The 25,245-nt window shown below is 40.4% G+C and overlaps 1 protein-coding gene across 1 annotated transcript; it reads left to right on the top strand.

Moving 5' to 3' along the window:
• On the top strand, positions 1-25,003 carry trhr2 (thyrotropin releasing hormone receptor 2). Its single transcript, XM_085780550.1, has 5 exons — positions 1-405; positions 4,502-4,634; positions 5,087-5,238; positions 6,710-6,833; positions 24,122-25,003. Exons 1-5 carry the CDS (start codon positions 23-25, stop codon positions 24,695-24,697), a joined length of 1,368 nt encoding a protein of 455 aa, XP_085636676.1. The 5' UTR covers positions 1-22; the 3' UTR covers positions 24,698-25,003.
• Positions 25,004-25,245: the final 242 nt, after the last annotated feature.

The raw sequence follows: 25,245 nt of genomic DNA, 5'->3' as shown, positions 1-25,245 counted from the left end.
AAGAGACCAGACGTTAGCAGATATGACCAACAACGTGAGCTCCAGGATGGACACCCCAACCAACATTTCTCTGAGCTCCATCATCCCTGTGACTGAGTTACTGGAGTACAAGACAGTGTCTGTGTTCCTGGTTCTGTTGGTCTGTGGTGTGGGCATTGTGGGCAACATCATGGTGGTCCTTGTGGTCCTCACCACGCGCCACATGAGGACACCCACCAACTGTTACCTGGTGAGCCTGGCCATAGCTGACCTGACAGTGCTGGTGGCAGCGGGGCTGCCCAACGTGTCCGACAGTCTGACGGGCACCTGGGTGTTTGGCCACGCCGGCTGCTTGGGGATCACCTACCTCCAGTACCTGGGCATCAACGTGTCCTCCTGCTCCATCACTGCCTTCACTGTGGAGCGGTGAGCACCGACTACTGTCCTCTGCAACTTCTTCTGGCTAGTACTGTAATGAATGGAGAATGAGTTACCTTTGTCAGTGCCCGATCCGTACCCGGAACACGATCCGTTCCAGCGCTTCTGCGCATGCGCCGTTTTACGGCATTAGCTTCAAAGCTATGCTAACTGCTAAAAGTCCGCCGTAGCGTTGTTAAAACGTCACTTTATTAATTTTAAATATTTTTTCATGCGAGAAAGTCACAGTTTAGAGTCCTAATCTGTGGTCAGTTTATCCAACTGACGTCTGTTTGGAAGTTTGCTCCGGTTTTGGGAGAAGTGCAGAGCTACAGGGAGCATAGCTGGGAGTAGCCACCGGGAGCTAACGTTAGCTCGCTGCTCGGCTCATCTCAGAGGCAGCAGCCGGCCGGCTGAGGTGATTGACCGGTCACCCAGACGTCGTCATGCCGGTGGAGAAAGCGAGCAGATTAATTTATGGTCTCATTGATTAGTTTGTGTAAATGAAAAGTGAAGCTTCAGGAGGAGCTGGTCAGAGGAGCAGTGCTGACTTGCTGCTGTCTGTATGTGCAGAAATCACCACATTTACATCAATAAATAAATGTTTTACAATTAACTGATCGGTCTACATTACATTTAATTTAATCAGAAATAGAACAGAGGGGAATTCGTTGCGACGTGCTTGTGTTTTTCCTCATAGAACGTCTCTGTTTTCATCCATATCCGCGGTGTCTGCCGTAAACTAAAAGAAGGGGGAAGTGCGCATGTGCGTGTGCATGCGCAGAAGCGTCCTGGAACGGATCGTGTTCCGGGTACGGATCGGGCACTGACAACCTTCAAATGCATGTTACACAGAACAAGTGTTAAAGCAGAAGTAAGCGATCCGGTTGTTTTGGCTAACTTCCTGTCAGCCGATGGAGTTAGCAGTCCCCGCCCTCATCCCTACGTCACCACATTCACGCGCATCCCTTGGCTGCACACACAGAGAGGGCCGCCCCTTTATGCCATTCTCTCTCCTAATTGGATAAAGGTTGTAGGATACAAGGAAAGTTTTCTCTTCGGCTTACAGCAGAGCAGAGTGACTGACAGACCCGTGTTTCAGACCAAACACTTTATTTAAGCAGTGTTGGGTAGTAACGCGTTATAGTAACGCCGTTACGTAACGCCATTACTTATTTCAGTACCTAATAACGTAACACGTTGTTTTTTTAAAATCAGTAGGCTAACTCCGTTTCCGTTACCAAACGCTGCGTTACTCCGTTCTTTTAGGTGAGGTTTTACAGCGGCACACACTTCCTACTATAACATTTCAGCGATCAATTAAGTTTCATTGAATTGAAAGAAAGACAGAGCACAGACACTAAGCACTTGGTGTACATACATATATTTTCACTCTTACACACATACATTCTCCTTTCACATAGATATATTTTCACTCTCACACACATACATTCTCCTTACACATACACATACATATATTTTCATATGTATATGTGTGAGTGAGAATATGTATGTGTGAGTGAAAGTATAGTGGAAACGGAAGGAGTATAGTTGAAACGGAAGGCAGCATTTATCGTCTACATACTCCGGTACAGTAGGTGGCGGTATACACCGAATAAGCAATGGTTGCAACCTGAAGGAAGAGGAAGAAGAAGGTAATTTATCCCTGTGATAGGCTCTGTGCACAAGTCCCGTGACGTAGCTACTTCCGCTTTCCCCGGTTGTCGGCATTTCTGCTTCATTCGCTATAGAGCGTCTGTCACAATAAACTTTTCGAGATGCCCACTCCCCTGCTCCCAAAAGCAAACAAGAGAATGGCTTTCGTCTTTATATATCGAGTTACGTGCACTAGTTAGTAGAAGTTGTTGTTGTTGTTAGCCGACCAGCTAACGTTAGCGACGTGCTATTTTTAAAGCTTTGCGTTTGTTTCGTATTAAAGTTTGTTGTTGTACTGACTGTGTTCACTATGAGGGGTGTACTGCGAAGCCAGTTTAGTGGGTTAGCAAGGTATGTTGAGTCTAAAGCCAGGCTCTCCTGTACTACAAAGGTGGCTCTCTTTTAACCCGGCTAGATCACCACGGTAACTTATGCTTAGCTCATAACCTGTGGTCCCGACCAGGTTCAGAGTTTAATCATAAAATCGGCTATAAAGGTGCCGCTGTTTCACTATTTAACTCATTTTCAGCTGGCGTCACCTTTACTTTGAAAGTCCAGTGGAGCTGGATCAGAACGGAGCGTTTGTACGGAGGGAGAGATCACACTGATGATCCGCTGCTGTTGACTGTCTTTTGAGTGTATGGTGAAGCTAGGATGGATAAGACAGCGGCTTATTCGATAAACTAGAGCAATAACAACTGTCATTTTAAATTGTGTTTTATAGGCTATTGTTTTCATATAGCCTATTTCACTGATCGCAAGAATGCAGTAGTGTTTTATTGACAGTGAAAATATATGTATGTGTAAGGAGAATGTATGTATGTGTGAGTGAAAATATATGTATGTGTAAGGAGAATGTATGTGTGAGAGTGAAAGAATGAATTATGGCTTGTACGGCCCCTCATAGAGACACACAAGCACCCACTCCACCCGAGCAGCAGCGGTTGGAGTCCGACAGACGGACTCCAATTATGACGCCTGAAACGGTAAAAACAGAGTGATCGCTCTGGGTAAACACAGCTGATCGATAAAAAATACAGCTGGAGTGAATTTACTTCCGTCACTGAAAACAGGTTCTTGAACGTAACTCGAGAATTTTTTGCAGTTCTGTTAGGTCAAGCTGCTGCTGACATCATGCAGCATGATGATGATGGTAAAATAGATAAAAACATGTGTTTTTTCATCAGCATCACTACAGAACTGAAATGAGGATTAGAGGGGAATTCAGTCAATCTTTATTTAATGGGAGCATTGAAAAAAAAAAAACGTTTTAAATTTGTTAAAAGACTTTTTTTTTTTTTTTTTACTAAAACTGACCAAAACTAGACGAAAACCTAGTTGAGTTTTCGTCGACTAAAACTAGACTAAAACTATCACATATAGAAATGACTAAAATTGACTAAAACTAATCAGTATTTTCGTCAAAAAGACTAAGACTAAGACTAAATCTAAAATGCCTGCCAAAAACAACACTGGTTTTACACATGTTTCCACCCAATGGTTTATGGTCTAAGGATTATGCATTAGCCTACACAAAGATAAAGTGGTAACAGTAGCCTGGTGCATTCAGTTTTTTTTCTGCTGGATAATATTTAAAATACGTCCATATATCTTCTGGTCGAGTGACGGCAGGTGTGTTGAGCAGAATGCGCTGCATGTCAGGTGGTGGTGTGACCACACAAGGATGGGATGCAGCAGCGTTGCAGATACTTGTTGATTTTTAATTGACAGGTTATACGCACAATAAGCAGAAATGTCGTGCATTTTGAACGTCTGACCACCTGTCAGCGCCGCGGAGCGGCTGTACCGCGGTCACCGGAGCAGCTGATCTCTGTCTGCTGCTCTCTGCCGCTCTGATCACAAGCACTGGGCGCGGGCCCGCGGCTCGTCTCAGCAGCGTTGTTCTACTTTTAACGGAGCCGTTGCTAAATCATGTGAAGCTTAGAGTAATGACAATCCACAATATGGAATTTAGAGGAGATCACAGCCCTACCACTCACATTTACGTCCGTTCTCGTCTCGTCAACGAAAACTCACACACGTCTCGTCATGTTTTCGTCATCAGAGAGCCATGTTTATCTCGTCACCGTCTCGTTATCGTCATGAAAAAAAGGTGCGTCAACGAAAATATTTCGTCATCGTCATCGTTAACGAAAACAACACTGGAGAGAAGAGATGTAAATGATTATATAGATACTGTGTGTCTTCTAACAGTTGTCACTACTTCAAATAAAACAAAAATTAAGATAAATGATTTGGGACATTTAATCACTAGTATTACCCAAACCACAACCTTACCAACCAGAGACCATTTCACAACCTTAACCATTAATATTAGTAGTGTGGTTACCAGTTAGGACAACTGTTAAACTACAAGATTCAGATATCACCATCCACTGTTAGTTTGACGTCCTGTCCTGTCCTGTCCTGTCCTCCTCTTTGCTTGCAGGTACATAGCTATCTGTCATCCAATGAAGGCTCAGACAGTGTGCACAGTATCCAGGGCCAAGCGGATCATTGCTGGGGTCTGGATCTTCACCTGCGTCTATTGCATGCTGTGGTTTTTCCTGGTGGACATTCAGGTTAGAGAAATATTCAGTTTGTGTGTGTTACTGTTTTTACTGGATGTGGGTCCCATCAGAGCCCTCAATAAAAAAATAGGGTGTAGGATAAATAAAACTACACAGAGTGCAGATTTAAGTTTTCCATGTATGTGTTTATATTTTCATCAAATGGCAAAATTGTATTTTTATGTTTTAGGCAACACTCAAAGATAAAAATTATAGTGCCCTTTACAGGCACCACATAGTGTTTCAGTAAGTGCATGAGCCATGAACAGGGGAATAAAACGTTTGTGATTACCAAGACCCATTTTGTATAAATGCTTGTTCTACTGCAGGGGAATGTGAAAAGCTTTTCGAGAGTAGTATCATTATGTTGAGATGCAGTAGATGACATCTTAGCCCAGAACCAGTGTGTGAGCCAGTTGCCTGTTTTATTACAGTGTTGTCTCTGATAACTGTGTGATATTCAGGAAGGTGAGGATGGACATGTGCAGTGTGGCTACAAAGTCAAACGGGAGCTCTACCTGCCGATCTACCTCATCGACTTTGCCATTTTCTACGTCATCCCACTGCTTCTCGCCATTGTGCTGTATGGCCTGATAGCACGAATCCTCTACCTCAGGTACTTCAGAGCAACCGAGGCCTGAATAAGGAATTAATATATTACTAAGGCTGCTAATAAGGGTCATTGCTCCATTTTACAGATGAGTACTACTACTATATTATAGTGTACCTAGATGAACTTTGTCAAGTCTGAGTCAATAACCATGTCACCATCTGGTGACATACTCTCAGTTTACTTAAATCTCAGTTTGACTTTGAAGCCTAGACATTTACAACACATGACATTTACCATCAAGGAAGTTTCATTAAGAGAAATACCTATGAAAATGGATAGCTACATTTCCATCGGACACCCTCGAAGGTACCAGCCAGTATGTACGTAAATATTAAATCTTCATAAAGTATAAAGGTGGACGTCCATCTGTAGTGTATTTATAAATCAGGTATAGGTTCTATATTAATAGTGTAAAAGTATCAAACCCTCAGCCCACAGAGAGATGTACACAGTCTGTATTCAAAGGACAACAAGGAGTTTCTATTTGGTTATAAAAAAGTCTCACGTTAATGTGGATGAATCTACGCTACCACTTGTTAATGGGCCCATTTTCGATAAATATATCATTTTGTCTTTATCGTTATTTTGTTATTATTAGTGGTGGCGGAAATGCTGGTCGAGCCGACCAGCTTTCTTTACTTTCGGTCATGAGAATAACGCTGCCAAATCGCCGTTTATGGTCGGAACTATGACGGTATCTGATCGTCTTCCAACCTCTGACTTTAATTCTTGATGAATGAAAACATGAGTCTGTCTTGCGCCGGTCAAAGAATTTCACGGTGTGCGCGAAGGCTCATGAATGTAGTGTGAAAATGCTTCGCTTTTCCAAAACTCCTTGTTGTCCCTTTAAGCCCTAAAAACAGGATTCCTGTGACTGTGTGATGTCATAACAAAGCAGTCACACAGCCCCGCCCCCAAGCTAACGCTCGCAGGATCTGGTTTCTCTGAGTGTTTCTGAAATCTGCCCTATTTTTTATTGGATCAATCAGAAGTTAGTCAGCCAATCAAGCTTGTTCTTTAGAGCTGATATAATATAATTGCAGAGTATACTATCCATCTAGCAAAGTGGATAAAATGACATAATGGACATTACTTTTGACAGCTTGTGTTAAAAACTGGCTGAGACAGGATTCAGAAGGTCTTTCACCCAGACAGGATTAAATCCTGGGAGAAAAGCAAAGTCTGCTTGTTCAGAGGCCAAATCTCCTGGCAAATAAAGGTGGAGTGCAAAGATATCCAGCACTGACATAAAATATTAATGGCAGATGTAATCTAAAGCTTTGTTATTGTGATTCAAAAGGCCCAGACCAGACCCTTTTGCAGGATTTTGAGCCCTGTGAGGAAACCCTAAAGACCATGTTAAATCCAACCACCAACTCATGCATGATCTGAATCAAGAATCTTAACCAGCCAATTAAAGCCTGTCACTCCTCTGTGGGATAAATGCTCTAACACCCTGCACATGTCCCCCCAGCCCTCTGCCAAACCATCCTGACACCAGCGCCACCACGCTGCGGCGGAGCTGCCGGGAACCTTCTGAAGCAGGAAAGGGGGGTCGTCAGGGCCGGCCAAAGACTGCGCTCTCCTCCAGGAAACAGGTCTGAACCTCATCCCACATTTACCCCCTCTTCCCATTAACTCCTACTGCACTCTCCTTTCTTGTCGTAACATCTCGTCTCATCTGTCAGGTAATTGCTCTGAGATAGCTTTGGTCACATTTGACACGAGTCTCATCTGTGGCTGTCCATGTGATCCTCTGAGAATATAGAGGCCATGATTCCCTGCTTACAGCGTCAGGAAAGTGCCCTCTTCTTGGCTCTTTGTCCTGGCTGTTATGAGGTCCTGCAGGCAATTGAGGCGGTTATGGTCTCTTTTCCTTAGGCTGAGCAGTCAAAGAGCCTTCTTGCTGAGAAAGCCTCGCTCTCTCTCCCTCTCTGTCTTGGGTTGCTCTGCAGTGGTGCTTTTTCTGTGCTCATGGATGTAGAACATATTCTGTCAGGGTTTTTAGACTTGAAAGCACAAAGTTTCATAAGCCCGCATGCACTCAGGAGTGCAATGACAAAGTCCTTTTTTTTGTCCAGAGGGGACCAGTTTTGTACCCATATTTTGTTCTTTAAAAAGTTGTAATGCATGTGAACAGAGATTTGTGTTCTTTACAAAGCAACAGAAGTATCTGTTTTTCCTGCTGTTTTACAATAACATATTGGCAGCACCGTTGCCTGCTTAATATTGTAAACGACTGTTACAGTAGTTACTGTAAACGGCTATTAAGCAGGCAACGGTGCTGCCAGTATGTTACTGTAAACGAAAACTACAGTATTAAGCAGGCAACGGTGCTGCCAGTATGTTATTGTAAACGAAAACTACAGTATTAAGCAGGCAACGGTGCTGCCAATATGTTACTGTAAACGAAAACTACAGTACTAAGCAGGCAACGGTGCTGCCAGTATGTTATTGTAAACGAAAACTACAGTATTAAGCAGGCAACAGTGCTGCCAGTAAATTATCCTTACTGTTATACCGTTTTACAGTAAGAAATGTATTACTGAAAATATTGATGTATATTATTGAACTGCAGTGGCCTGTAGATTACTGTAAAATAAAAAATATTTACAGTGATATGCAGTAAATTCAAATTCTTTATTTAAAAACATACACACAAAAACAGTACAAATTTTGCAATACATGATTAAAAATCAAAACAGTATCAAATTCAAGTATGAAATTTATAGTTTCACTAACAACAGTTGTAGTATTTCAGTACAATTAATTCAGTACAACAATAAAATTCATACAATATTAAAGTACAAAGTACAAATGTTTGAAACAAACACATTTCAAAGAGTTAAAGACTGAATCAAATTTTATGCCATTTACTAAATTTACAACCATAAAACTCAACATTACCTTTCTTCTAAAAAACATACAATATGACCAGATTTTCTTTTTTCTTAACTTAAATGGACAATGAGAAATTTTGGAAAGCAAAGTGTTTTCAGACTACATTTCCCATGAGCTTCCGCACGGCGAAAACATTTGCTAAGAATGTTTTCATTGATCAAGAATAAAAGGCAGAGGTTCAAAGACGATCAGATACCGTCGTAGTTTCGACCATAAACGGCGATTCGCCAGCATTATTTCCATGAACTGGCGGGCAGTGTTTGCGAAACCGGAAGTAGGAAATGCTGGGCGAGCCGACCACTAAATATCAAAATTACTATAAAGACAAAACAACATATTTATTGAAAATGGGCCCATTAACAAGTGGTAACGTAGATTCATCCACATTAATATGAGACTTTTTTGTAACTCCTCGTTTTCCCTTTTAAAAAAAAAAAATTCCCAGGAAAGGTTGAACAATACCTCTAACGATGGGGCAAGGGGGCAGGGGAGGCCACAGACCACAGAGCTTCGTTTGGTGATGGGGGTGTCGATCAGCGGGATGTTGGAAGGACTTAAGTGGAGAGTATCTTTCTGAAGTAAATGAAGGAGATAGTTAGATGGAGAAGATGTGTTTAAAGATCACCTGCCAAGGGCTGGTAAACTACACTAAACACACAAATGCCACACTATCCAGACCTTAATTTGTGTAAGATTTTATCTGGTTTGATTTAGACAGACATCTTTCCTCTGTTAACAAGGCCACATCACTGTATAGATGAAATTTGTTCTTTACAACCACAAATTTCAGAATGTGTGAGATGGTTGAAAGTTTTCCTACCTACGAAATTTATAGCTGGAATTCAAGTGTGTGTGCATGTGTGTGACTGTCTGAACATCTCAGGCTAACTAACATCATTCAGAGTAACGTCATGCTAAGCAAATGTTAATTCAGGTCAAGTTTAATCAAGATGTTTAATTACAATACAACTTACCAGAATCTGACGCTCTGGTTACACAGCCCCTGGCCAGTCTAAAGGTTCCTCTCTCCTGTCTGGATTTTTCTGGAGCCTGGTATTCACCTGCTTCTCTGGAAGGTCACTTCCTGCCTCCTGATGCTACAACCAACACAAACAAACAGACACACACATTAAGCACATATACAATTGGCTACGCCACTAAAATTATCAATAGCATTTCCAATTTATATTTTTCCTTACATAAAAACTTACAAATCTCTGGTTAGACAGCCCAGCACTGGAGTCGCATGGCCAGCCTCAAGGTTCCTCTCTCTTGCCTGGACTCTCTTGTACACACCCCCTTCCTTGGAATGTTGCTTCCTAATGCTACAAACAACCAAACAAACAGATGTATAAAGCAACGTATAGATTCAGCTGCACCACTTAATTTATATTCATAAACTACCATACAAAAATTCGATCACTTTCCCATATCTTTATATTTTTTCAAAAAAAAAAAAAAAAAAAAAAGACTTTCAATACTTTGATACTTTTGCCACAAATTCTGTCAAACTTTCAAGAATTTCAAAGACCTAAGGGAACCCTGGGAGTGTAGTGATCTTTTAGCTTTTAGGTGCTTTGTCCCACCTAATCCAAACTACGGTACATTACTAGAAAATACACAAACTGTTGTTTGCTGTAAATTATCTATAACAACTGTTATCAACAAGGGTAGGCTTTTTACGTAACATGTTTGCATGAAAAACATCCACATATTTGAACAATATAATCTTTCAGAGTTTCAACTTAAATTAATGACTGTATCACTGTATGACTATACCACTGGATGGATAAGCTTGTCTTAAAGTTGTGTTGCGTTGAGTAGATAAGCACCTGAGTGAGCTACACGAAAAAAAATGCTCACAGACAAAAAGCAGGTGTCAGCTGAAGTGTGCACTTCATTTTGAATACCTTCACATAAACTACACTGCAGTGCATAATGTATTATCCCCAGTTTTGCTGGTTGAGACACAAAGAGCTACACACAGGTGGACATGTACTGTACGTATACAACCTCCCCTCAAATAACCACTTGAAGCTTTACTGACCCCCAGGTGCCTCAGATGCTTCATCCGAAGTGCTTGTTGAGCAGCAGTTGATATGTGAAGTCAACAGGACAGTGTTTAACAATTGTTGTAACTCACAAATAACAAAATGCACAAGATTAACTCTGACATGCAATCACAAGAGAAAAGTTAATTTGTGCCTCTTTTCTGGTAACATTGTCATACAAAGTTTTTTGGACACTTAAAGGTGTTCAGACATGGCGTTTGTCCTGTTTGTTGCGCCTCCTTCTACGAGTTTCCATGAATTTTGCACAAAGTTTGGGCTACATCGTCTGATAGATGAGTTATTACACTAATGTTAAGACCCACAGTGTGCTCAAATTCAATTTTCTTTTCTGAATACCTTTAAAAAGTTGCGTGTGGTTTTTTGGGGGGTTTTTTTTGCATGTGACCTGGAATCTACAATCGATTAATTCAGTGAGCCTGTGAATATTCTCATTTGTCATAGTTATAAGGAAATTTAAATCAAACGCAACTGGACTTGGTTTTTTGTCTTAGAATCGATTCAGTGGAAAAACCATACCCTTATATTATTCAAGATGTAATTTATAGAGGGAGACTAACTGACATAACCCTTAACACCACAGTTAATGACTCATATGCAGTCTGACAACGATTTTCCCCTTTTTGGATAACAGCCAAAGAAAAATCTATGCCCACCCCTCTGTTGGATTAGAGATATTTCACAAACCAACATTTTACCCAGAGGTGAAATAGTCCTGCAAGCCAGCAGCATGCGTTTAAAGGGGAAATGTGTGTGATTTTAAGTTCATGGGAGAAAATGACCACCTCTCCAGATCCAATACTAGTGATTTGGTGATCTTTTTATTTTAGCCCCCCATTGGATAATACAATCACCATATAATAAGAGATGACCATGTCCCTCCTAACACTAATCCTCCAGAAATATGCAGATATTTTGACATTAGAAAGTCCAAATCTTCATATCAATGCATTTTGATGTTTTCTGTGATATTTCAATAGTATTTCCGTTTGAGGAACTTATATGTGACCCAGGTCATGCTGAAGTTGTCAAACTTATTCATTGCATAGAGTTCAGTATTTTAAATTTACTTAATAGTCTAGTCTAACTCAGACATCTTAGGTTGCTCAATTGGCTGTGAGCTGGAACACACTTAAGACCAGAACTGCAAATGACGAGCAGATACTTTAAAAGAAGTATAATTATAATCAGCCTGATGGTGGCGAAGTAGCAACTTTGAACGGCTGACCACCCTCATATGATTTGAAATTAGGCACAGACATAACCTACATCTCAATTTCCTCTGCAAAATAGCATCTTGAATAATAAATAGCTTTTTTTCCCCACATCACATTGTATGAGAAATAGTAACATGACACAGACCTCATGCATTCAGGCTCAATGAAGACAAAATCCGGCGTATTAGTTTAGTTTAGTTTATTATTACGGGACAATGTACAATACCATTAATCAAGAACAGAGAAGAGATGGTTGTACCAGATTTAGCCACTAGGGCTAATTTCCATCTGTAGAGAAGAGTATAGTCTTGTAGGAGTAGGACTGAGATAATTAAGGCAGAATCACCTAAAAAACATGATTGCCACAAATCAAAAACTGAATGAACACTTAATACTTAATTTATTCATGCAGTACATAGCACTTAGGGTTCCTCCTTACTCAGTGTCCCTTTCAATATAAAGGCAAAGAACCTATCTAAAATAAGTTATTTCTCAGCTTCACTGAATAGAATGGGCAGCAGTCACAACAGGGATTATCAGAAACGACGGAGAGGTGGTGCACATCTGTAGACATTACTGCTGAAGGAGCCACCATCTGCACTGTAGCATTTATCACATCTTTGAATTAGATGTGAGACCACCGGCTGCTTGTACCAGACACCAAGCAGGGTCACAATTAAAGTCCTCTTGGAGGAGGCAGGGGAGTGGACCCGGATTATCCAGTGTCTGCTAATGGGCCTTGAGGGCCATGTTTGACGTGAGACAGACTCCACCAGCAGCAGGGGAGCTGCTGACCTGCTGTCACCTTGATTTCACCTCGAGAAATATTCTTTTAATCTACACGGGACGTCATACAAAAGAGTGGATAACAATTCTTCAAGATGGGATCAAAAGAAACTGGAATTCAACATCACTGTGAGACTCACAGAACCAAGGAGGAGACTGTCCTATAATATGTGTCTGAAAACATAACCTCAGCCTGAGGGCACTTCCTCCTGGAGAATCTAAAGCTCCCTCCCTCTGATTGCCTCCTATTCATTCAAATAATTTGTGCTCAAGGCTATAATGCCATTACTGCATGATTTTTTCCTATTGTTTCAATGTGCAAGCATCTGTATCTCTATAACTATCAGAGATAAGATGTGTTACAATTAGTCTAGTTGTGTGTGGATATCTAAACATCAAATGTTGCTTAATTGTAGTAATTTAGTCACAAATGAAAGATTTTAAGGACATTATCTCAAAGCAGGCATGTGGCCTCTATTAACCAGGGACAAGAGATCAAGTTTGAACATTGATACCACTGTTCATGGATCGGGTCAGATACTTCCTCTGATTTGTCCAACCCCTTCCCTCTAAAAGGCCATATATGGATTACCTTTGTTACCAGTGTCCTACCCAGTTCTCTCTCTGTGATGTCTTTACAACATCAAACATGTTGTAAGATGCTGCCCTTCCACACACCTACCCTGAGATCACATATTTGTTATTTTATTAATCTGTTGCATATTTCCTGCGGCCCCCTCTGGTTCTTTTATCCCTTGTTTACATACATAATTAGTTGGACCATTGTTGTGTCCTTATTGTGCTAATTTGTACCATATAGATGCTCTTGGATTATCACCAAGACAAGAGTTTTATTGGTGTTGGTACGATGACTCTTTGTTATATAATTATAGCACCGGACAAATAATTGCTTCCATGTCATAACTGTAATAATTATCACACTAGTTCCTCAACTGTATCCCACATGAAATAACATGTTATCTATTAATGGCCACCTGTCCAGGGTGTAGCCCACTTTTGATTGGCTCCAGCCCCAAACCACAGTGGGTGTATGAGACCACCACAGAGGTTGGACTCTCATTAACCCCTACTGGTAGTACCTTTGCTCGATGTAGCACAGAAACATGTGTTTGTCTTATTTAATCTCACTTGGTTTGTTTGGCTGCACTACAAAAAACACAAGTTTACCTTATTTTAGTGCATTTTTGTAGCTCCTTCAAAGAGAGTTTGCTGTCCCTGGTACAGTATAGGTGACTATGAGATCTGTTTTTATTACTCCTGCACTGTTACCATCTGTAGTCAAAACTCTGTCCAAAATAACCAAGAATAAAATATTATAATATTAGCACAATTCATTTTTTTTGTCTCTTAAGGCCAATGGTTCTTTAAGTTTGTGATGTATGAAACTCTGGCTGTGTGAATCTGTGTTTTTGAGATAATCAAGGTCACGATATGCAGTCATAGTGCACTGATAATTTCATTTATTTTGGGACTTGTAGTAATAAAGAAGCATCATATCATTATCATATCATATAATTATATTATATCAATGTAACATTCTTGATTTTCATCGGATCCCATGCAGACCTACAAGCTCTAGCATTTTCTGTGTCTCTCTCTTACAAGAGCAGAGAGACGATGGTAATCTCATGTGTTCAAGGGGCCCCATCTAGGAGCAGAAGATTTGCATAATGCGATTTGGGATTTACATTGAAGTGCGTTTAATACTGCAAATGATTTCACTCTCTCAGTTCTTCAATAGGCACTTCATGCTCTTTCATTCATCATTTGATAGGCCAACTTAATCTGATAGCAGTTTGATAAACTTGTGTATGCCAAAGAATGGCACTTTTATGATTGGAGATTAATACAGTGTGGTGTGGGATTACTGTATAGTTTTAATCTCTGAGAGTTTCCTCATGTCTGTGATCTCCTCAAGTGCATGTTGAGGAAAAAGCAAAGCTTGGTCATTGTTGCCCTGGGCGATTCAATACTGTAGCATGAGAGGCTAAAATGCTAATTTTTTGGCATAGTGGGCCAGGGATTCGGGCATGTTGCTGCAAAAAAACAAAACAATAACAGCATAAAAAAAAACTACTGAAATAAAAAAACAACACTTTTTTTTTGTAATACTGGAGTCAAGTATCCTGCCACCACATAATTACAGTCATAATATGCAAATTCAGAATGTCATCCTGCTGCTTTCTGTTTCATTATCACAGTGCAGAGATAATTAGAAAGCTCTCCTCTTCACCTCGTTTGTGTTCAATTAAAAGCTTTGTTGTGCAGAGATCTTACCTTTTTTTATCTACCTGCTGTGCTGGCTGTCACCGGCTCACAGCTGAAGGCATGGACACAGACCCTTATCTCAAACAGCCTATCGCTGCAAGGAGGCATGTGCATGATACCTGGTATCAACCTGCCAGACTTTATTTTTCAAATTTTTTTTTTCTGCTGTGGTGTGGAAAAACCGGAGCAGCTGGGTGACAGGCAGCCACGCTTCAGCAGAGGTGTCACGCTGACCCCATTTTCTTTGACAATGTCGGATGTGGAAACCACATCTCTTACTGTTAACTTTAACTTTCTAACAGGGAAAGAACTGCTGATGGTGATCCATTTTTCTTTTAATGAAAATATGAAGAATCAATAAGCAGCCAACATTTATTTGATTAGTCTGCCCTCCTCTAAGAAACAAGTCCACAGGTCATTAGGTTTTGGGGTGGTGTGATGTGGTGCAGTGGTTAGCACAGTCACTGTGTTGGAACCCCGGTCCTGGGGCCTTTCTGCGTGGGTTTGCATGTTCTCCCATTGTCTGCATGAGTTCTCCAGCTTCCTCCCACAGTCCAAAGACATGTACACTACTGTATGTTAACTGGTGACTCTAATTTGCCCACAGGTGTGAATGTGAGTGTGTGATAGACTGAAGACTGAACCCCACCCGCCCTGAGTCAGCTGGCTTTGGCTCCAGCCCTCTATTGATTTTGCGGTCATAGTGATTATCGGAGCAGAGGGAAAAGTATCAGCGACATGATATGAAGACAACGTTTTTAATTCCACATCCACGACTGCTGAATAAAGTGAACCACATCATTATTATAGTAACCATGGCTACAAAGATTGTCTAAAGTTGAGAAAGTACTTATCTAAACCAAATCACAACCTTTCAGTGAGGTCGTCATAACTAAACCATGGTTATTATTATACCAACCATAGTGACAGATGCAGTGCACACATCATTCTTGGTACATGCTGCTACAGTACATGCAAGTTCATTATTGTAACCATGACAACTGAGAAGCAGCACACCTGTCACCTGCCTATTTCAGGAGACGTTCTGATGGCAGGTATCAGAGGTTGATAAAAGCCACCTGTGTGTTTGTTCAGGTTGAAGACCAGTTGCTTTTTTGTTGGTGAGACAGTTTCTCCTTTGCACATTTTCTGTGTGTTTCTCAATTTGTCACTTCATAATTTCACATTGTTTGCCACAGTATTGAATTGAATAGCTAATGTACCCCCCCCCCCCCCACACACACACACACACACACATTTGTAATAGATAAAAGTAACACAATACTGTGAATCTTTAATTGGTGAGATGATAATTGCTTGAGACATGTAGCACCAGAAAGTGTTATACACATAGCCATCGACAGCACATTTATGGGTTTTTTATAGAAACACTAATGAGTAAACCAGAGGTAATAATGACTGACAAGTTCTGCCACTCACAGATCCTTCACAATTAACTGATAACCGCTCCTGTTTATCATTCATTTTACAGGTGCACATTTCCCCAGTGTGAATAAAGGACTATTTTAGGCATTTGCTTTTCCCCCATCACTTCATTTTCACAGTCATTAGGTTAAGACGCCTCAGTTAACCCCTCTTAACATGCACTCAGACTTGCATGTTATTTATTTGTGTCAAATTACCACACGCAGGAGAGGACCCTCTAACACACTCACTCTCTTTCGTAATTGCTTAGGCATCGTACAATATTCTGCTGATAACTCAAATAATCATGAAGCAATCACAGGTAATCAGGGAAATTATATCGATGCATCAGCCCATATTGCACAGGGCCTTGAGGATTTGGCATGAAAGTTCAGTGCCTTGCTTTCCTGCTGGGTGCACTAATTGTTGTGCACTGTAGATGAATATCAACATGATTTCAATGATGCTCAAACCCAGTCTTATTGTTAACTTGTTTTCACCAATTAATGTAACTTAAGTCATTATTATAATGACTGCGACAGTGCAGACATTATCATGGACACATGAGACCACCACTGTTAAGACTAACGTCAACTCCCAGCCTCTTTACTATATTGGAAATTGCTGCCAAAGACATCTATATAGTGGGCTACAGTGTGGAATGGAAACAGGAGAGAGCAGAAGGTACACCAAATATTAAAAAAAAAAAATTAAATGCAGTTTAATCTTGTTCTTGAGTTTGAGAAATGCTTGTAAGTAATTTTTGTTGTTGTTAGGTCGAACCAGTGTAGAAATCACTCCATAAAGCTTTGCCATGTGTCCATGCCATGTCATGTGCCATGTCATCATAGCCCTTCACTTTCATTTGTACCAGTCTGTATCTCCTTTCCAGATCCCCAGTTTGTTTGGGCGAACCCTTTCCTGTCTTTGACCACTGACTGACTGTGTCAGCGCTCTTCTTCACATTCACATTGCTAACTGCAAACCCAACCTACCTTTAAATAAACCATCTAAAAAGAAAAACTCTCATCAGATGGGGTCAGTGGTCTGATTTGTGTCTGGTTTTGTCATCTGTCTTTGATGTCAAAAAGTCTGAGAACCATGCACTGACCTAAAGGAGTGTAACTGGACTCCAGCAAAGCTAGCAATATGTTAATATTGCTCACAGTGTCTACAGATAAATGATAGTAAAACATTTGCCCTATAACTTGTTAAACCCATAATATATCATGACTGTGAGTTTAGTTTAGATAATTTCTGTCCATATAGTCAAAATGCAATCACTTTAAGAAGCTCATATAATTGTTCACATTTATGGAGCACCACATTTACATGGTTATGTACCAATGTAGTGGAGAAACAACATTAGCTAATCGCCATCTTCCATATTCACTACTGTATATACTTATCAGGGTAATTCTGGTCCAACAGCCTTTGAAACTCATTTGCCCCTTCCCCTTTTCTGAGCAGATGTCACAGGGAACTGAAAAGTTTTAAAGCTCAAAGCCCCCATAGCCAATGTAGTTAAAAGATCTGTGACTATGGACGCCACAAGTTGTTACAGTCCTTAGACCTCTTAAAACAACAACAACAATTATAGCTGCTGCGCAGCAATGGTCGGGGCCGGGCAATTTTTTTTATAGACAAAATTGGAATGAATTGAATGAATTTATTTTCAAAGTTTTGAAATTTAGATTCATGCTGTAACGCCACCATCAAATACTGTCCAATGACAGCTGAACATTTGAAAGTCAAGCAATGATGTGTCATGTCAGAGACAGGAATCGAACACATGATCTCATGATCAGTAGACCTTTACTCTGCCACTAGTCCACCGAGAGCCAAGAATAACATCAGTTCTATACTGTCATAAATCAAACCTGTTTGAATGCTAGCTGGAAGTCTTGTGAGCATTTTACAAGACACATGTTATGTAACATAAACCAAGAGAGAAAGACAAAGAGGTAAAGAGACAGATCAGTTGTAAAATGCACCAACAAGGTTATTGAAGCGAGATGTGAACCCACAACCTTGGTGTTACCAAGCTGACACCATACACACTGAGCTACAGTGAGACTTGTTTAAAGGGACAACGAGGAGTTTTGGAAAGTGAAGTGTTTTCATACTACATTTACCATGAGCCTTCGCGCGCACGGCGAAATTCTTGGACCGGCGCAAGACAGACGTCTTGCCAAGAATGTTTTCGGTAACACTTTATTTTAAGGGGTCCTTGTTCCTGTGTAGTTAGCTAATTAATTACAGTGTAATTACCTATGTAACGGCATGTAATAGCATGTACTTACATTGTAAATACATAGTGTATTTTAGTGTACTTACAGGTCCTTGTTACACTTGTAATAAGAAATGCTTGTTACAATACCTGGTCAAAGTGGCCACTCTCTTTGGGGAAGGGGTACATCTGCAAGAAAAATGGGTGAAACCACAACCCATGTTGCCTGGGAAAACTTTTCCATCAATCTTCCTCCTGTCTCTTGAGTCTTGGAACATGTATGCTGTTACACAACTTAGTATATGTAACAGTTGTGTTAATACACCGTTGTTACTCTTTGATACAGTGGAATGAGCACATTAAAATAAAGTGTACCTGCTGAGATACCTCAGTCCTTAAACATTAACTGCAATAACCAGTGTCTTTGATAGTGTACCACGTGTGCTGTTACACAACTTAGTATATGTAACAGTTGTGTTAATACACCGTTGTTACTCTTTGATACAGTGGAATGAGCACATTAAAATAAAGTGTACCTGGGATACCTCAGTCCTTAAACATTAACTGCAATAACCAGTGTCTTTGATAGTGTACCAAGTGTGCTGTTACACAACTTAGTATATGTAACAGTTGTGTTAGTACACACTAGTTACTCTTTGATACAGTGTAATAAGCACATTAAAATAAAGTGTACCTGGGATACCTCAGTCCTTAAACATTAACTGCAATAACCAGTGTCTTCAGTCTTGTACCACTTGTGCTGTTTCACAACTTAGTCTATGTAACAGTTGTGTTAGTACACCGTTGTTACTCTTTGATACAGTGTAATAAGCACATTAAAGTGTACCTGCTGGGATACCTCAGTCCTTAAACATTAACTGCAATAATCAGTGTCTTTGATAGTGTACCACGTGTGCTGTTACACAACTTAGTATATGTAACGATTGTGTTAGTACACACTTGTTACTCTTTGATACAGTGGAATAAGCACATTAAAATAAAGTGTACCTGCTACATACTTACATGTAACATCATGCAGAAACTTGGTACTCAAGTATTTTTACATAAACCAATAACTAGAATAGCATTTTTTCAGAAAATGAGACAATGCTGGATAACTCAATTCATATGGAACTGAAAACATCATCAGCAATCTGTATGCATAAACCACACACTCAAAAAAATGCATTTCAGTGTTCCTTTATCGTCCTTTATTTTTCTTATCCCCAAAAAACCATAAGGCTTGATCTTTTCCTGTCCTTTAATGGAGTCCTCTATTTCTCCTCCGTAAAACTGAAATGATCACAGAAACATAATTTACTTACAGTACTTACAGTAGCATTGCATGAATACACTTCAATTAGCATCCAGATTAACAAAATGAAAAGAGTTAGCATAGACTGAAAGCTAGCAAGGTATATTTACCGAAAACATAACTAATCATGTCTTAATTACAAAAATACACAATCATGTAACACTATTGACATATTCTACTCACAGATAGACATTCCCCAAGGCAAAAGCGTCCAACAATATTATTTAGCAGTCTGTTTAGCTGTCTGTGTTCACTTTTACACCCGAGCATGAGAAGTGAGCATGCAACAGAAAAAACACAACATAGCTGGACTTGACGAGCCGAGCGCTCACTTCGACGCGGTTTCTCTGAACCAAAGAGAAGACCACTCACTCGGACGTGGTTTCTTTGAACAAAAGCACACACTTTTTTAACCCTCAAAGACAGTACAAAGACACTGGTTATTGCAGTTAATTTATAAGAGTTGAGGTATCCCGACCCAGGTACACTTTATTTTAATGTGCTTATTTCACTGTATCAAAGAGTAACTAGTGTGTACTAACACAACTATTACATATACTAAGTTGTGTAACAGCACACATGGTACACTATCGAAGACACTGGTTATTGCAGTTAATGTTTAAGGACTGAGGTATCCCAGCAGGTACACTTTATTTTAATGTGCTTATTACACTGTATCAAAGAGTAACAAAGGTGTATTAACACAACTGTTACATATACTAAGTTGTGTAACAGCACACTTGGTACACTATCAAAGACACTGGTTATTGCAGTTAATGTTTAAGGACTGAGGTATCCCAGGTACACTTTATTTTAATGTGCTTATTACACTGTATCAAAGAGTAACAAAGGTGTATTAACACAACTGTTACATATACTAAGTTGTGTAACAGCACACGTGGTACACTATCAAAGACACTGGTTATTGCAGTTAATGGTTAAGAACTGAGGTATCCCAGCAGGTACACTTTAATGTTCTTATTCCACTGTATCAAAGAGTAACAACGGTGTATTAACACAACTGTTACGTATACTAAGTTGTGTAACAGCATACATGTTCCAAGACTCAAGAGGCAGGAGGAAGATTGATGGAAAAGGTTGCCCAGGCAACATGGGTTGTGGTTTCACCCATTTTTCTTGCAGATGTACCCCTTCCCCAAAGAGAGAGGCCACTTTGACCAGGTATTGTAACAAGCATTTCTTATTACAAGTGTAACAAGGACCTGTAAGTACACCAAAATACACTATGTAATTACAATGTAAGTACATGCTATTACATCAGTTACATAGGTAATTACACTGTAATTAATTAGGTAACTACACAGGAACAAGGACCCCTTAAAATAAAGTGTTACCATGTTTTCATTCATCAAGAATTAAAGTCAAAGGTTGGAAGACGATCAGATACCGTCGTAGTTCCGACCATAAACGGCGATTCGGCGGCGTTATTCCCATGATCCGCCGGGCAGCGTCTGCAAAACCGAAAGTAAAGAAATGCTGGTCGGCTCGCCCAGAATTTCCACCATTAAAGGACAATTCCAGGCAAATTCAACTCGGGGGTGTATTTTCCTATCATTTTAGGTCTAAAAGAATGAATCTGAAGATTTTCAGTTTAATCGCTCCTGTTTTGCGGTAGTTGCGTCTGTCCCCGCACCGCCACGGCAGCAATGAATGGGAGTGGATGTAAGTTCCGCTGTTTAGGCTGTTTACAGCCCTCAAAGCCGCAATTTTTTTCCACAGACAGCATCAGATGGCTACTCAAACATGCACCGAGAAGTTTATTTACTTCAAGCAAGCCGACATGTTTGTAAAAGTCGATCTAATTCAAAGTCTCCCGGAGTCTCGCGCGAGACCCAGTTGCCGTGCTCGGTGTGTTCAGGTGCAGTGGGAAAAGCTACCGTTTGTGTCATAAACACAGGAATATCAACTCTTTACTTGCTTCAAGTAAAAAAAACTTCTCGGCGCATCTTTGAGTAGCCATCTGACGCTGAAGGTGGAAAAAAATGTACACTTCAAGCAAGTAAAGAGTTGAAATTCCTGTGTTTATGACACAAGCGGTAGCTCCTACTGCGCCTGAATACACCAGCACTGCAACTTCGGGCTCGCGCGAGACTCATCGCGCGAGATTCATCCACATTAATGTGAGACTTTTTAATAACCAAATACAAACTCCTCGTTGTCCCTTTAAAAGGGATTTTGCACTGTGATCAATTTGATGTTATTCAATGATGGCTGAAAGCCAAGCATAATGCTAGAAAATGAGCCTGACCAAGTGGTACAGTAGTAGTTTAAGTTCAAAGAGGCTGGTACACTAACAAAGTTGGCAAGGTGGGATTTCAACCAGTGACCTTACGGTTGGGAAGCAGCCACCTTACCACTGGACTATAGCAATACTTGAGAAAATTAGAGGTTGAGACTTTTATGAATGTGAGATTATTCATTGATTCATACTAATAATAATAAAGAAAATGGCGGACACAAACAACAATAGTGTGAATGCTGAAAGAAAATGGCGGACACGAACAACATTCAGCATTCACACTAATAATATGGTCAATGGTTGGTGCTGAGGCAAGTTTTTTTTTTCCTATTTAACATTTGCCTATTTCAAAGGCATGCTGTGACACTAGCATTGAGGACATCTGGTATTTTAATGTGTCCTCATGTGTCACCCTTACTGGGACTTGAACCCACAACCTTTGACACCAAGAACCAGCTCCTATCTCACTGAGCTAATTGTCTTGAAGTGAGACTTGGTGTGTTGCTTCTCAAATAGACTCAGGGAGTCACCGACTTGGCAGCATCTGTCGTAGCAGTTGTAGCAGATTTCGAAAATTATCAAAATGTCACAAATTGTATTATCTAAATACAAATCTGATAAAACATAAATTGCATCTTGGCAGCATGGAAATGTTGGTGATTTGTTTTTAATGATAAGTGTTTTGCTTCATAAGAGAAAATCTGATGTTTAAAAGGGTTAATAAATCCACCAGATTTTGAAAATAACAGAGTGATGGACTCCATAATTTGTAATGAGTTTAAGTGGACAAAAGTTTCAGCAGTACTGGGGCGACATTTTGGTGAAGTTTCAGAACTGTAGCATGTACAGTACCGTTGCTTTGGTAGAAATTTTCAAAGTTTTTAAATTTCAACGCTTATTGTAATAAACTATCATCAAGCAGTTGAACAGATCAAATGGAACAAAAGGCCCTTTTATTTCAGTCCTCCACTCGCACAATACTTTTGCATAATTATTTGACTGCCTGATGAAGGCTTGATAGTGAAACAAGTCACAGTTTGTTTTTAATCCCATGACAATGAAAAGTTAGTTTCACAGAAATGTGCCTTTTTTGAGTGTATATACCATGTCGCCAGGGTTCAAACTTAACTTTTTTGCTCACTGGCCAACTGGCTAGTGAGCTTTAAAAATCTACTGGCCAGAAAGATTTTTTACTGGCCAAAAATTATGTATAGCTGTTTTGTATATTTCACTCATAAGCATTTTTAACACATATCATAGCTATTAGCATATTTCTGTGTGGAATAAAGGAGTCAAGTTTGCCTTTTTTCCCTAAAAGGTTTATTTTAGGGATGCACATGGTTAACCGTTTAACCATTAACCTATAACAAGACCTTGACCGAATAATACTATCAGTTATTTATACTGTATATATTTATTTATTAGCTCCTTATGTCGTCAACTCATGGGGGCGTGTCGACATGTGCAGACTTCCACTGCCTTCAGTCATATTATTTAGTAGCTAAAGTTTCACAGGAGGACTGACACTGTGCACCATGAAGGAAGATCAGACAATAAATGTAGCCTACACGGACATAATGTGCATAACCTGTAATAACGGTGCTGCAATAAAAAAAAAAATTAAAACAAAAAAGACGTTGCAGCTCTCCTGTAGCTCCACAGAGGAGCTGTCAGAGGAGCTCTGCTGTTCCTCTCTCTTCAGTCTGGTGTTTGGCTGCACTTTCAATAAGAAAAGTTCCATATGAGCGCGATCAGCTGAGACAGAGCACAATGGATGTGGCATTGATCAGATATCGCAGCGCACATGTTTATTTAACGGCAAAAAAAAAAAAAAATTGGAGAGATGTTTTTTTTTTGCCGCGAGCGTTGTAATCGGTCACAAATCATTGCTATACGGCATGTTGTGAGCTTTAAGATCTGCAGGACACCGGCTCACAACCCAAGCGTCACAGCCGGGTCGGGAGGAACAGTAACAACAACGAAGTAGTTTTTTTTTTTTCACTCGCCAGAGTGGCCAGTCAGCCGGCTTCCTTTACTCGCCAAAGCATCAAAGTTAGTCGCCACTGGCGACTGGCGACTGGCGACCGCTAATTTTGAACCCTGCATGTCGCTATCCAAATAGCACCTCAAACAGATTGATTTTGAGTCCAGGAAGTACTTTTCTAACATTTCTCAGTAACATGTAATCAGTAAATCATTTGTTGTTACACATGGTTTTGGTATGGTAAACTCCATACTTATGGTCCTTGTTTTTTTGTTGTTGTTTTGAAGTGACTTGTAAGTTTCGTAGACTTCGACTTCCAAAAATCTTTGCTGTGTGCCTAGATTAGACCGACAGGCCACCATTTGACTGTCACTAATTTAATATCTATTCTCTGCTTCTCTTCCCCACAGGTGACTAAGATGCTGGCAGTTGTGGTAATCCTGTTCGCTCTTCTATGGATGCCCTATCGGACTTTAGTTTTGATCAACTCTTTTGTGTCCACACCTTATCTGGATGCCTGGTTTCTCCTGTTTTGTCGGACATGCATCTATGCCAACAGCGCCATAAACCCTGTGATATACAATGCCATGTCTCAGAAGTTTCGCTCTGCATTCCGCGGACTCTACCGTTGCCAGCGTCCAGAGGCACATCAGAGGACACTGTCTACATTCCAGAGCGGCTTCAGCACTGTCCGTGACCCCCGAATCTCCCAGGCCAACAGTAACGGGACCAACGGGAACACAAGGAGAGCCATCCTGAGCACTGCCACCAATCTGACTACAAAGCAGAATGGGAGCAGCCATCAGGAGACGGCCAATGGCAAGAAAATCAACCGGCCCAATGACATAGGCCCAGCTGTGTTCAGCTTTGGAATGGGTCCAACAGAGACGTTTCCAAATGCTGAAGATGATTTGGATCAACTTCCCTTAAATGATACCACAGTAAATTTTGCAGACAAACATGCAATAAATGGAAAAGAGGAATAAAAGTAAATAAGTGGTGTTGAAATCAGATTAGACAACAACAGGCCTGCTACAACAACAACTACTGAACCAAGCTGTTTCTGTTTGGTCACTAAACAGCTGTGGATCACTAATGCAGGGGATGAAAAGGGGCAAATAACAAACCTGTAACCTTCATTTATTTCAGAACTCAATAGTGGTAAATTCTACCTTGACCACTGAGGTTACTAGTAGATGGTATCATTCAGTATCATTACCCTCTAAAACCCATGATTGATTCCTAGAACCAGTTTTACATTCTGTAGTAATGTAATGAAGGTCCATTATGAATTCAAATATTGAGTAGGCTAAATTACTTCATAGATGACACAGGTGGACATTACCCAACTTCATGAGTGGGGTCACAGTTTAGGGCCCCGTCTACATGGAGATGGGTTTAGGAGTATCCGCGAGTTTGTATCTAGCACGTCTACTTCACTGTTTTCGGTGTATTTCTGTGGCAGCTTTACAGCGCCACATACAGGCCTGCGTATGTACTACAGTGTTCTGAGTCGTTTTCACTGGTTTCGTGT

The sequence above is a fragment of the Trachurus japonicus genome, chromosome 6 (assembly GCF_045865225.1).
Source record: "Trachurus japonicus isolate A0001 chromosome 6, Traja_1.0".
In the NCBI taxonomy this organism is placed as follows: Eukaryota; Metazoa; Chordata; class Actinopteri; order Carangiformes; family Carangidae; genus Trachurus; species Trachurus japonicus.
The sequence above is the reverse complement of the archived record's forward strand: the minus strand, read 5'-3'. Positions and strand labels throughout refer to the sequence as shown.

Excerpts from the sequence above, each read along its gene's own strand:
- trhr2 (XM_085780550.1), top strand. The coding sequence starts at position 23 with ATGACCAACAACGTGAGCTCCAGGATGGACACCCCAACCAACATTTCT. Across the intron at positions 406-4,501 it reads ACTGCCTTCACTGTGGAGCG|GTACATAGCTATCTGTCATC; the intron begins GTGAGCACCGAC and ends CTTTGCTTGCAG. Across the intron at positions 5,239-6,709 it reads GCACGAATCCTCTACCTCAG|CCCTCTGCCAAACCATCCTG; the intron begins GTACTTCAGAGC and ends ATGTCCCCCCAG.